This window comes from Colius striatus, chromosome 6 (assembly GCF_028858725.1).
Source record: "Colius striatus isolate bColStr4 chromosome 6, bColStr4.1.hap1, whole genome shotgun sequence".
Lineage (NCBI taxonomy): Eukaryota > Metazoa > Chordata > Aves > Coliiformes > Coliidae > Colius > Colius striatus.
The window spans coordinates 353,461-367,296 of NC_084764.1; the positions used below are offsets into that span (position 1 = coordinate 353,461).

Here is a 13,836-nt window from a genome sequence, read left to right on the forward strand (position 1 = left end):
GGTCTTTCCTGTTCTTTCAACATCTGTCACAAATCCAGTGTCTCCAGAACAGAGTGTTGTGTTCTAGCACTGTATGTTGTAGGGCTACATACTGTGATTATGCTATTATTCATGTTTAAGCATCCAAAGAGAACCTTACTTCTTTCCAGTGCGTTATAGCATGAGGAGTTCTTGTTCAGCTCACCACTGAGTGAGCTTTCCTATAGAATAGATGTTTCTGGGATATAAACGTTATTGACTCATCTGTTTGTACTGGCATGACCTCATCCAAGGTCAAACATGAGGAGATATAGTTTAACATAACTGCTTTCAGGGTGAAAATATTACTTAATGTGAAATAGGCTTTTATGGCAAGTCCATGTCACATTACATTTTACCTATATATATATATATATATATAAATATATATACACACGTGTATGTGCATTTTCCTGTTCTTTAGCAAGGAGTGAGTGTAATTGTCTTCATAATCACATTCCAGGCATCTTTCAAATATTGTTTTTGTTTGCCCTGCAGATTGGGGAGCATGGCTGCTAAGAAACTAAGAAGAGCAAGGTTGTCTCAGGAGCTGTGTGAAAGGCTGAGTCGCCACCAGATCACTACTTGTCAGGTGAAATGGTTATTCTGTGGGGAGGGGGTGGGGGTTTCTTTTTTTCTTTGTTTTCTTTTTTTGGCAAAGATTGTGTTTTAATGCAGGTATTGTGTTTACTTTTTTTTGACAGGGAGATTTACTTTATAGAGAGTAGGGGGCATTTTGAGGTGGGCCTAGCCTGCTGTGTGGTCAAAATACAGTTTTAAAACAATAGATGCCCAACTAAAGCATTTTAACTTGTATGTACTTGCTGCTTTTACTTCTAGAGAACCCAAAGATCCTTAATTTTAGTAGGGGTGTGCAGCTACTGCTGATGTGGAGTAAGATACCTGTTTGTGAGCACTTTGCAGGAAACACTTGCTACATAATTCAGTGTGTGAACGTGCTGCGATGTGACACGTCAGCTACGGTTGATTTGGTAGCGCATTCTGAAGTTGATACGAATGCTCACCTAAAGAGAGCCAAGAAGCCCTGTATATTTCAGTAGTGGGCATTGTAAATCATTGTAGGATCTAGCACTAGTTTTGCAATCTAGAAGACAGGATCTGTTTTCAGTGTTTTTTTAGGTAGATAGAGGTTTTGTGAGCAAAAGGTTGTTGTCTTGTTGCAATTCCATAACAGTTGTTGAGTGTTTGCTCCTTTGACTCCGTGTCTTTTGAAGTAGTATGATACAATGTCTTTTAATATACTGATGTTGGAGAAAGGTAGGAGAGGTATAGCATGCTAATGTATAACGTGGCAGATTTGGTAAACCTGAGGAATTTATACTAGTTGTGTATAATTTGCATCAGTTTAGTCCTCAGTCTTGATTTCTAGGTTGAGCTTTCTGAACTACTCTGTTATCTTTCAGGACTTCTTATGTCTTTCCCTCTTGGAGCTAATGAAAGTGACAGGACAGAGCTACTATGATGTGAAGAAGCTGCTTTCTAAAGTCAGCCAAGCTTGTGCTCCCAAAATGCAAACAGTGAGTAATCTTGTGTTGATTCTGTTTTTGATACAATTTATGGGAAAACACTAAACAGTGTCACTAATCTTTTTACCTGGAAAGTTTGTGATGTCTCAGTTTGATTGCACAGAGAAATAATACTTATGTTTTAAAATTTGTATCACTGGTATGCTTCAATTTGATGCAGTGGTTTTTATTAGACATTATAGCCTCATCCAGGTGGGTTTGGAATGTCTCCAGAGAAGGATTATTATCAGTTCTGTAACTGTCCTGTCTTCTTAACCGGTCGTTCCACCTCTGTGAGAAAGTTACGAATGGCTATACGGGATCAGCCCGGGCTTGTTCAAAGGCTTGGGAATCTTTAGCAAACCTTTACTTCAACCCTGGTAGTTTCAAATTGATAACCAACACTTGTTGAATAGGAGCAGAGGAAACCTTTGACACATGGTTATTAAAGACTTAGTATTTAATGTGGTGAATGTGATACAAGTAGCTTTGATTTCAACTATAGATGGGATATAAATGCAAGGAAGGGTGATGCACTAAGAGATGACTATAGCTGAAGACAGGAATAGTTTGCCCACTGGCAAGTGTAAAGTCATTCCAGATTGATGAGAGCAAATGTGAGAAGTTTGCTGTTTCCCATCAAAACAAAAATGCAGCATCTTCTGTGTGTGTGTTTTCTTTTGCTTTTTCACCCTTCTTTTTGTAGGCTTACGAAATGAAACTGAGGAAATCTGTCAATCCCTCTTCAGCCTTTTTGTCTACCACACTGCATGGTTTGGATGAAGTTTTGCATGGGGGAGTGCCCTGTGGATCTCTCACAGAGGTAACTGCAATGAAATATCCAACATGTGGCACCTAGAAGGCAAAACTCAAAAGTAGGCTGGGCTATCTTGTCAGATGGGAGGGGCCAGAACTACAAGCCCTTTTGCAAGAGTAACGAGGCCTGAAGTAGTTCCAAAGGTTGGCAGCGCTGCAAGTGTACTTCAGCATGGTTGTCAGAGGAAGTTTTAGTAGAAAGCTATCACGTGTCTGATGATGATGTTTGGTGCTGCACTGCAGCTTACGAACGCTTTCAGGTCATGTTCCTTTCGGAGTCAAGTGATTTTGTAACTTAGTAATTTTAATTTGCTCTTTTGCAACTTGCTGGAGCGTATCTGACCAGCAGGTTGCCCTTTGGTATTTTTGTTATTAGGCAGATATTCTGAGAGAAGTTCTCTTCAAAAATACGTTGTGTGCAGCATTGGCTTCCTGACTCATATGGCTAAATCATTGTCTTCCTGTTACTTTACTTAGCAGTGAGGGTGGTTGGAAACTTGGAACTTGAGAACATGAGCCACAGGGTTAAGACTTTTGGTGGTATCTTCTACAGCCAAAGCTGCTTGCTTTTGAGTACCAGAAGGATTTGATTTGTTACACTGTCTCAGACCATTTTTCCCCCAAACCACTATTTGGTTTTAAGTTGGAAATTAAATCATAGCTGAAATTTTGTGGTCAGATGTCAGAGCTTTTGGCCAGCTCCTCTGAGGAAAAATTAAAGTAATGACTTTCTGGATATTGAAGTTTAATCCCTTGGTAGCTGAGGAAGAATTAGCTCCTTGTGACTTCATCCAAGCCCTACAGATGTGCCAGGGAAAACAGCATATAGCTTATTGAAAAATAAAAGTATATTTTATTAGGTAGAGATAAATGAAAAACTGTTGTAGTCTTCACATTTCTATCTGAATTCATTCTTTTCAGAGCAAATTTAGAGTAAAGCAAGCCAAGCAAACTTCTGGCAGTCATTTGATTTAAATTACATTAGAAAAACGTTAGGCTTTTTTAACTACAATTATATTGCTCAAAACACTTGCTGAAGCAATGGTAACTGCCATAAAATGTGGTGGTTCTTTAAAATTGTTCACTGTGGATTGTTTACAATCTCATTTTAGTCCTTTAAAGGAATGCTGATAAAAGGTGAGAGAGTTTTCTTTGGGAATAGAGGTTCTCTCTTGCTCCATTGGCTTGCATCCTTGTATTAGCTGGTACTGCAAGATTCCCTGTATTTCTGATATGATGCTCACTTCCTCAGACATTTTTACAGCATCTCTGCTGAATTAGATCCTGCATCAGTCACTGAAGTAAATGTTGATTCCAATGCACCTCCCAGGCAAGGCTGAAACTGCAAATGTTTTTGAGGCCTCCTCACAGTTGTGCAGACATTGTAATTTAACTGGATTGATGCCCTCCCCTCGTTCATTTCAAGTCATCTTTTTAACTAGAAACAGCTGTTGAGATTCCTTGGCTATTGCAGTCTAAGGAATGTGTCTTGCCTCTCCAATGCTTTGAGTTGATGTTAAAATGTGGCAGTTATTATTGATATGATCTTTTGCAATTTAAGTACACTGGATGGAGGACAGATAATTGCATAAATAGGGCTGATTCTTGATCTGTACGTTCACTACATGCAGTGTGTGCCTATGACCAAAAATCATCTAATGCTTCTGTCACGTTAAAGCTTCAATATGGCTTAGTTTTCAGGCCTTGTTTAAAGACAAAAGTGATCAAAGGGATTTTAACCAACTGTTGATGGTAGCTAGTGTGTAACTGAAGCTAATGCAGTCCTTCATTGTTTCCCTATAAATTTTCTGTGCTTCAATTCATGCCATTGCTGTTTAAAGTGAAACCATAGCGATGCTGCAGTATTTTGTGGTGAAAGAGTGTTTTTACTTAAAAAGGAACAATAGTTGCTTTAGTCTTAAAAGTGGGTCTGATTTTAGGTGTCTGTATGTTGCAAGGGTTCTTTTCTAATTTAAACCAGCTCTGTATTTAAGCCTTTGTTTTGTCAATACTTGGTGTTTTGAGGAGACGTGCTTCAATTTGTAGCTGAACTTCCCCAGAGAGGCTTGCTTTTATCTTTCATTATTATTTAGTCCTTATGAGCATCAGAATGAACCTATCACTCTGTTTTGAATGCCTAAAGCCTCTCAACTTCATATTTGCTGTTTTATCAGCCCTCTTAGTATTTACTAATTAGCATTCATTTACATTCTCTGCAAGAGCTGCAGCAGATAAAGAACAGCACACTGACATCTAGAGTAGAAAAATCTTGCCCTCAGAAACCGGGGATCTCCTCAAACAATGTATTTGTTGGATCATTGTGGTTTTTCTCTTGGATCACAGTCATGCTGGAACCATTTCACAGAAGATGAGTGAGCTTTTTTTTGACTACTACTTGACTGCAGGTTTTCAGTAGGCACAGGTGAAAGCTTGAAATTGGCAAGCTGGTCTGGATCCTTAAATGGTGTTGAGATTAAGATATGGTAATAGAGTTAACACCAATAACAAAACACAAGCTGCACAGCAGTACAGTCTGGGGCAGATAGACTCTATCTTTTGTATATATGTGGTTCATATTGATCATTCAGTCTTCACAGGATATAAGTGATTTACTCTTGTAATTTACAAGGGAGATGTGGTTGTAACCAAGGTAATGACGAGTCTTAAGAATTCATTTACATCTGTGAACTTGTTATCTCTAGACTTTGTTTTCAGCTCTGAAGGCAACTGATGTCATGTGAACATGAACTGTGAATCTTCTAATTCTGCTCTGTTTTAGAAGGTAGCACAAAGAAGATGGAAGACAACTAGGTGTGGCTCTAGGAAAGACCTTAGGAGGGGGAGAGTAGATGCATGTCAAATATGAGCAGAAATAAAGGATGGCAAAGAAATAAAGTACAAGCATAATAGCGTCTATGAAGAGGAACTGTTAATTCTTCAGTGGATGAGTTCAACTGCAGGGCACAGATCCAAGAGTAACTGCAAGTTAACCTTTGTGAGCTGCTTTCTGTCTTTTTGTGGCTATCTCCTCCTTTGGTAACTGGAAGAGCAGAGTCTTAGTTAAAAGTAGACTTAGGGGGAAATGAATGTGAAATCTCTTATTTATGCTACTAGTCTTTTTTTTTTTCTTCCAGGTAACTAGCCCACCAGGTTGTGGCAAAACTCAGTTTTGTATTATGATGAGTGTTCTGGCTACGCTGCCTGTAAGCATGGGAGGACTAGATGGGGCTGTTGTTTACATTGACACAGAGTCTGCATTCAGTGCCGAAAGGTAAGATGCAAAACACGGAACCACTTCGGCTTCTTTAGCACCTGTTATCCTGGAGCCTTCCATTATTTTCTGAGCAATAATCAAGCATTTATAAACTCTGATAGATGCAGTTATTCTATAGATAATGAAATTAATTGAATTGAAAGGTTTGCTCACCTTCCTAATTTACATGATGTTGCAATTCCAGTTGTGGTAAGACAAGGCAAATGATGCACTCTCTAATTTATAAATGGTTTTAACAGTCTTGTACCTGAAAGCTTTCTTCTACTTTAGTTTATGGAGTTAGCAGGAAGATCTTGAGGATGTAGAGGTTCAGCATATATAACCAATTTCAGCAGACAAGTTACATATCTTTAAACTTTAAGCTGTTGCATCCTTTAAGGAGCAGCACCAGCAGAGTGAGAGAAGTGCTTTTCCCTTTCTACCTGGTACCTGTTAGATGACATCTAGACCCTGTGTCCAGTTTCGGGTGCTTGGCATGAGAAAGACATGACGTGACAACAGCAGGGGTCTACCAACATGGCTGAGGGCTGGAGCACTTGCCCTTTGTGAATAGACTGAGGGCTTTCTCAGTCTAGAGGAGAAAAGGCTTTGGGGAGAACTAACAGTAGCCTTCCCCTACCAGTGAGGAGGCCATCAAGAAGATGGCTCAGTGATGCAGGGCAGGGAGACAGCAGGGATACATTGAAATCCATTTCTGTGCTTATACATGGAGAAGCTGTTTCACCATAGGAACAGACAGGAGCTGGAAAAGGTTACTCAGAGAGGTGTTGCTGCCTCTTTCCTTGGAAACTCCCAAAATCTGACTAGATAAAGCCTTAAGTAACTTGTTCTGACTTCATAGCTGGCGCTACTTAGAAGAGAGTTCTCTTCCCAACCTGAATTTTCTCATGATTCTGTAATCCTGTGTTATTAATAGATGGCAAGTAGAAGAGATTTTGGTTTGGTCATTCTGAACACTTCAGATGAGAGGGCAAGTATTAATTTAATAGCAACTTATTTTAAAGGGATTAATGGAGACATTTAGCTGGAACTATTTTTATCTAGAAGTCAAAGTCTCTCTCCAAAGCCTGAGAAGAGTGTTTGTGTCCCTGCTGCTTTACAGGCCTGCTGTCAAACTGGCTGTAATGCTCTGCTGCTTCTGGAAAGATACTGCGTAAAGCTGGCTAATTGTATGTCTTTTATCTAAAGGCATTTCACTTTCATCCTTCTGCCTGGCAGGTCTTACTTTCGAGGCAGGGAGCTTTTTGCTTCTACAAAGTTTCACAGTCTTATTACTTAATTCTCTAACACAGCAGTTCAAGCTAATAGCAATGCTGAGAAGAGTGATCAAAATTGTGGCTGGCCTAAGATATGCCTCTGATTTCTGTAACTTGTATGTGTTTTCTCTTGTGTAATAGAAAGCTGCAACAGTGCAGGTGGTGTCTGTCGTTCAGCGTTGGCAGAACACGGACACTAGGACAGGTAGATGGAAAAGCTGCAGTAAGTCTGGAAATGAAAATTGTTGTCATCTGTTTTGCAGCAATTCAGCTCTAGCCAGCTATTGACTCAAAACATACCGGATTTATTTAGGAAGTCTGAAAATAATTAGCTTGGTTTGCTTTTCTCTCTAGCCATACTTAATTGCCTGTGGAAGAACACAACAAATTCCTGTGAACCGAAGCTGAGAGCAAATGGTTTTTCCACCCCATGGGCCTCTGCCCTGGTTGCAGAGAGTATGTTCTGTGCAGTTTTTTGTCTCATTGTGACAAATAGGATTTAGATGTTAAAGAGCTTTGAACTGCATGAAGCTCTTTGAGTAGTACTGTGATCTCAGCAAGATTTTGGCATGTCATTACAAGTCCATCTGTGGAATGATGTTCCTGGTGATATGTGTGTGCCCATCAGGAAGCACAGTGGAACCTCATTTCAAGCAGACCATTGAGAGAGAGATCACTGTTGCCCAAATGGTCTGCATGATTAATTATGCAAATGGAAAGACAAGATTCTGTCCCTGTAAGTTCTGCAGGACAAGGAGTTATGTGCCTAATGTAAGGCTATTGTAATGAAGCGGCTGGCTCAGGATGGCTGTATTAACATTCAGGCTTAGTGGTTCAGGGTTTTTTTTTTAAACCAAACAAGATTTATTTAAAAGATTTTTTCTAAAATAGCTTTAACTTTGGGATTTTAACGAAAGAGGGCTAAATAAGGTAAGCATTAAGTTGTGCCCATAGGTATCCTCCACTAGATGCCGCCCTTCTCCAGCGACAGCTGGTGGGATGTGTCTGCTTAAAATATAGACAAGTGTTTTCTGTTAATAAAAAAGGAAGTCTTCGTGGTGGAAGAAGAATGACGTTGCTGAGATTGGAACTATGAGTTTCCAAGTTAAATTCTTGGATTGTCTATTTAAGGATTCAGATAAAAATTGCCTTGTGTTCAGAGAGGTGGAACTTCTTCCCCTGACTTCCAAAGAGCTTGCAGGCAGTCAGCATGTCTGAAACGTAAGTCATGCAGTATCCTGAATGACTTTATGTATAAAACCTCATCTACCTACAAGTGTCAGACCCTCATTAGCAAATTGTTTACTTTTACATCTGTGTGAGTTTTTTTTCAAAGCTTAGTTTCTGAATGTGAAAGTGTTTTGACAACAAATAGTAAATATCCGGCTTCCTCTGACTTCTTCTGGTGTTATCACCAGTTATCTGATATGCTTCCTTAGTTTACTCTGATAATAAACAGTGGTATGCTTAGCAATTGTAACTCTGGGTTTTGCTGAGTATAAATTTGCTAATCAGGTAGTGGAGAAAATTTAATCATGGAATCTCTTCAGTTCTGTCACCGAAGCAGCCCTGTAAAGTGTTCAATCACCTCGTTATATCCAGTTGTGCCAATTCGACCTGTGCTATCTGAATGGAAGGACGTTTAGTTGCAGGCATTTGGAGCCTCTGTCTCTGGGACACAATACTGATTTTAAGGGTTTTTTTTTTTGCTGTGTTCTAAAAAGTATATTTTCTTAAGGTTTTATAAGGCCTCTTTTACAAAGAGGTAACTGACACAACAGAAATGGTTTCAGTGAAAGACTCACCCATCCAAGTAACCTTGTTCTTGTTTTTAAGGAGAAATAATCTGTGAAAAGATTTTCACTTTGGCAGGCACAGTTTCCATACTGCTTGTGTAAGTCAAACTGCTCTCTGTTCTTTGCAGTCTTGCTTCTGTATCAGCTGGATCTTGTCGTGGATCTCCTGTTTGTCATCAGCTTGTTAAATTTCTTTGATACAAGGTTCACTTTGATTTCTCTGCAAGATAAAGGAGGAAGGGAAGATGCTTTGAGTTGCAGAGTAGATTTGTTGAAATGAAAAATAAGAGTTAGATATGACAGTTACAATATGAGTTCTTGGCCATTAAGTGGAACCTCTTGTACAGAGCTAAAACAACTTTGCATTCAATAAACTAGAAACATTGCAGCTTCCTGCTGTTTCTTTGTGTACAGATACATTCTGTCTGTCCCTCGTGTACCACTGGCTCTGGCACCACTGGGAAGAGAACCTAAGTGTTCTAACTTCAGTATTTTCAATCTGACTGCTGAAGTATGCTTCTCTGAAAGAGACTTCCATTATTACTTGGTATTTGCTTATCGTTCAGAGGTTTTCATTGTTTGCTTTGGGTATACTTGATGCCTTATTATCCCACATTATTCCTTTTGCAGTGTTGTGACTTCTGTTTTTTCTGATAGGTTGGTTGAGATAGCAGGAAACAGATTCCCTAGTTATTTTGACTCAGATGAAAAGCTGTTCAGCATGACCTGTAGCGTTCACCTGTACCGAGAGCTGACCTGTGACAGTGTACTGAAAAGGTATTCTTTTACAGAGTTTAACTGGGTTGTCTATAACAATATTTGACTTATATCAAAGTTTAATGAATTGCTACAGAAACACTGATGTTGCTGTTGTCACTTCATAGCATGTGACTAATCCAGTTGATGTTTTCTGCTTTCCAATAGACAATTTCTATGTGATCTGGTCCCTGCAAGCCTTTAAAAGACAGTGTTCATGTGATAGGTCTTGGATAGATCTCATGTTGTTTTCCACAAAATAGGAGTTTGCTTCTCACACAGCAACTGTGTGCAAAAGGCTCAGTTTCTATGTCCACTTGATGCAAAGTTGCAGGGGTTGTGCAGCATAGTGTTGCTAATTAGAAGTTCATCCAAATCTCTCTTTTGGAGAGCTCCTGCCTCAGGTTACACACTGGAACCTCAGATTCCTTTCCAAATCTCTTCAACATATGCAGATGTTGGTGGAGGTGGTGTGTGAGGGGCAAAAAAGAGAGGCTGACGGAGCTTAGTAAAGTAAACCTTTTATTTAAACAACTTCAGGGTTATAAAATGGTTCTGTTTTGTAAATAATGTCACTAATAACTCAGTTGTTTCATGATTTTTCACTTTTAGGATTCTGTCTTTGGAAGAAGAAATGATTTCAAAGAAAGTTAAACTCGTAATAATTGACTCTGTTGCTTCAGTTGTCAGAAAAGAGTTTGACACAAAACTTCAAGGCAACCTGGCAGAGAGAAGTAACTTCTTGGCTAAAGGAGCATCAGTGTTGAAGTATTTGGCAGAGGAGTTCTCAATACCAGTAAGTTATTCCTCCTTTCTTTTTTTTACCTTACACTATCAAATAATAAAATTAGAGAAGAATGGAAATGACAGGAAGATGAAAACTGGAAGAGGTTTGCAGCAAGAATCTTGAAGGAGATACCAACTGGAATGTAGTTGGGGAATGGGGGAACAGTAACTGTTCTGCTTGGAGGTTTTTACTTTGTGTTTAGTGTTTGGTTTTTTAAAAAGAAGCTATTTATGCCTTTATTTAGGACTTCAAATAAGGGCTTACACACTTATCCAGTTGTACTTCAGTACTTTTTTTTTTCCTCACCTAAATCTTTTTCTGCCATTAAATATTGCTTACCTTCATCATTCCCTTCCAGTGTGCACTCTGACTGGGTAAAGATCTTCTGTCTCTGTTCTTTCCATTTAAGTTCACAGAAACTCCAAAAGACCTTATGCTTTGAAACATTGTAAATTCCTTTTGTGACTGATAGTGGCTGCTAATTACTGCAGAAAGGGAGGTAACAGCTCAGCAAATCCTTGTCATGGACTTGCCCATAAAATACAAAGGAAGATGTGGACACTCAGTTCAGGGACTGGGTGGAACTGACTGAAAAGTACTTAGAAGCTGCATAAGTGTCTGTGTGTGTTCCTTCATTATGTGGAGGATCATATAAACTGATAAAGATGTCACTGAGAATTAACTCTTGGGAGTATCTCCTTGTATGGGTAACTTACTCATCGCTCTGGTGTAAAGGCAAAGCTGTGGCAATAACTTGAGTCTGAGTGGTGAGGCCTTTTCCCCTCTGATGCTTCTGACATCACAGCAGCTATCATCCCAGAAACAGATACATCAGAGGTGTGGAACTGACTGACTTAGGAGGAATGGATTTCCTTCTGACATGGAGTTTCTAAAGATTTTTTTTTTTGATGGAGAAAAATCCTGTGTAAGAGCCTTTAAAGTTCAAGTACAAAAGAGTCCTAGTTAGTGCTCCCAGTAATACTTTTAGTGCTTTAAAAGGCCAGGGAAGAATTGTGTTTATGTATGTACACTCCCATATTTTGGGAAAGTGTTATGCAGCCTTCTGAAAAAGGAGAGAAGTTTTACTTTCATCAGTTAGATGCTCCCTGCTCTCCCATACACCTCCACTAAAACGGTGAAGCTGAGCTGGGTTGGAGCCTCTGGCAGATCAACTGCTGCCCTGCTTACAGTCAGATATTTATTTTTGTTGTTCAGATTCACAAAAGTCTTGGAGTTGAACAGTCAGAAGTAACCTAATACTGTGATCCCTACTGATCCTACATAAGAAACTTCAAATGTTAGAAGGTTTCTGTTATGTTGAGGTTAATGTGTTAACTTTGAGGCACTTGTGATAACTGGTGTGCTGATCTGTCCTTCCTCACCCTGAACGCTTCGGTAAGGAGCCCTGGGATTTTGGGCAGGAACTTGTGCTCTGGTCACAGCTGTCTTTTTGAATTTGTCCAGAGATTGCTTACCTTTTAAATAAAATATTTAAGGGTCCATGTAGTTACATGTCAATCCCCAGATAGAAAGCTTGTATATTTATAAGCATGTATTGATTAGGTTCATCGACTTATTCAGCAGAAACCCACCTGTGTTTTCATTTTTAATCATCTCTAACACGTTGCTTGTGAGTTGCATCTAGAATATTTTCAAGATTTGTTGAATTTTGTTACAAACAGAACTGTAACAACTTCTACTGGTTAAGAATTCTAGGAGGGCCTTGGCTGGAGGTTTGGGTTCTTGCAAACACGGATCCCTGGGCAAGGATGCAAGTAACACGCAAAGAACAATATCAGAATGTTATGCATCTGCAAGTGTTGGTGCACACTAGAGATCAGTCTGCTGTTGCATACATTGCATGAACTTCTGCTGCTTGAGGTTACAGACCTCAATAATGTAACTGTGGTGGAATGATTTCAGGCATTTTTGCTTACCTAGGAAATCATAAATACAAATTTGGGACTAAAAGGACATTAGTAAGTCTGCAAAGTGATTTAGATCAGGAAGATTTAAAGTGATTTAAACACAGGAAGCCATACATAATCAATGGAAGAAAGCAATACTGAATTAGTGCCACTAAATACCAAGTTAGGCAACAGGTGTTTGTTCTTTGTCCTCATTACAGTTTCATGAACCCAGCTTTTGTTGGCAGATTGTTTACGTTTCGAGTATCTCTCAGCTCTACAGTACTGGGCAAAAAATACTTTTGACAGAAGGGAGTTAATTTGAGTGCTAAGTGTCATTACAGTGGCAAAATTAGATGGTTTTGTTTTCTCTTGTGGCTGCTAAATTATTCTCATAAAGCACAACTTTGTTTTAAAGTGACTGGTTAAAATGTAGTTATAACTATCTTCAGTACTGCTGCCATCTGGGTACCTTTTTATATGTGTCTGGAGAATACATGTTTCTGCAGTTTATGGCCTAACACAGTGTTCCTTTTGGACTGTGTATGCTCATAAATTGTTTAATACTGCTGAGAAAAAGGAATGAGAAATGGTAGAGCAGTGTTTCCTGTTTTCATATGGTGGTGAAGTATGGAAAAGGAGGTAAAGTTATGTGATACTGGAATTCAGTTTTCTTTTTCTTTCTTTCTTTTTCCATTGCATTTTCCATTTTACAGTGCAAGCAGGTTGGCCAAAAGCTATCATTCTGCACAATTGCACATAGGAAATGACATAGAAGGAAGGCACTGGTATCGACATATAGGAGATGGAGTTGAGAGGAGTGAGATGTTATTACCAGATTTTATCTGCTATATGATCATGGAGAAAGCTTTCTGTAAAGGAGGGCAGATGCTTTCCCTGGTGTCTACTTTGACTCAGATTTCTGGAAGACTTTATCGAAAACAAGTTAGCAGTTTCTTGTGTCTTCTAACGCTCATTCTCATTACACTTCTCTGGGTTCCCTTCGTCTGATTTATAGGTCCATTGCCCCCTTCAAAATAGGAGTAACTTTGTCTCTAGATTCCAGTATTTTCCATCGTGGCCCATACTTTTGACCTGAGGCAGAGAGCGCTTTTGTGCTCAACAGTATCCGAGGGCTTGGCTGATTCTTGGCAGACTGTGATATTTTATTTTTCATGACATGCTGGTTAACAGAATCACCTCTAGTACATGAACTAAACCCTGCTTTTTCATGCAACTGAAACCTGTAGTTCTTGTAGAGGAAAATTGCTGTAAAGTGCTTCCTACTTAGAGGTTTTTTTTGTAATGTCATAAAGGTCCCCTGCTACGGAAAAGAGAAGCTGACTTGGCTTACTTACGGCTGCAGGCGCTTAGCAGTGCTCTGGGTCCATGGCTTCTCAAGAACGTTAAACAAACCAGCTTCAGATGTTGGCAGTCTTTGAAATACCAGGCTGAAGTTATTTGTCTGTAGAGCCTATGAACAATACTAGTAAGCTACAACTGGGCAGTTGGAAGTTTGATGTAAGGCAATGTGTCTGGTTTTTTCTATCAGTCTTAAATTTGTGCAATGACAAATGTATGTTAATTCTCCCAGTAGTTGTGAGAAGGTACAGTGAAAAATAAGTTAGGTATGAAATACTAAGATGACTCCTTAAATTTGGATCCAACTGGTTGATACTTGCTGATGAGCCTGAGCAAGG

General features: G+C 39.3%; 1 protein-coding gene across 8 annotated transcripts in view; it reads left to right on the forward strand.

Moving 5' to 3' along the window:
• RAD51B (RAD51 paralog B) overlaps nucleotides 1-13,836 on the forward strand; it is a 311,046-nt gene that overhangs the window by 1,128 nt on the left and 296,082 nt on the right. For all 8 annotated transcript variants that reach the window (XR_009818893.1, XR_009818896.1, XR_009818895.1 and 5 more), the window contains exons 2-7: nucleotides 517-610; nucleotides 1,443-1,556; nucleotides 2,251-2,367; nucleotides 5,495-5,631; nucleotides 9,344-9,463; nucleotides 10,055-10,238. Coding sequence is in view for 3 of the 8 variants with exons in the window: in XM_061997842.1 (XP_061853826.1) it covers nucleotides 527-610; nucleotides 1,443-1,556; nucleotides 2,251-2,367; nucleotides 5,495-5,631; nucleotides 9,344-9,463; nucleotides 10,055-10,238 (756 nt within the window). In the remaining 5 variants the exon portion in view is untranslated. The remainder of the gene's footprint in view (nucleotides 1-516; nucleotides 611-1,442; nucleotides 1,557-2,250; nucleotides 2,368-5,494; nucleotides 5,632-9,343; nucleotides 9,464-10,054; nucleotides 10,239-13,836) is intronic.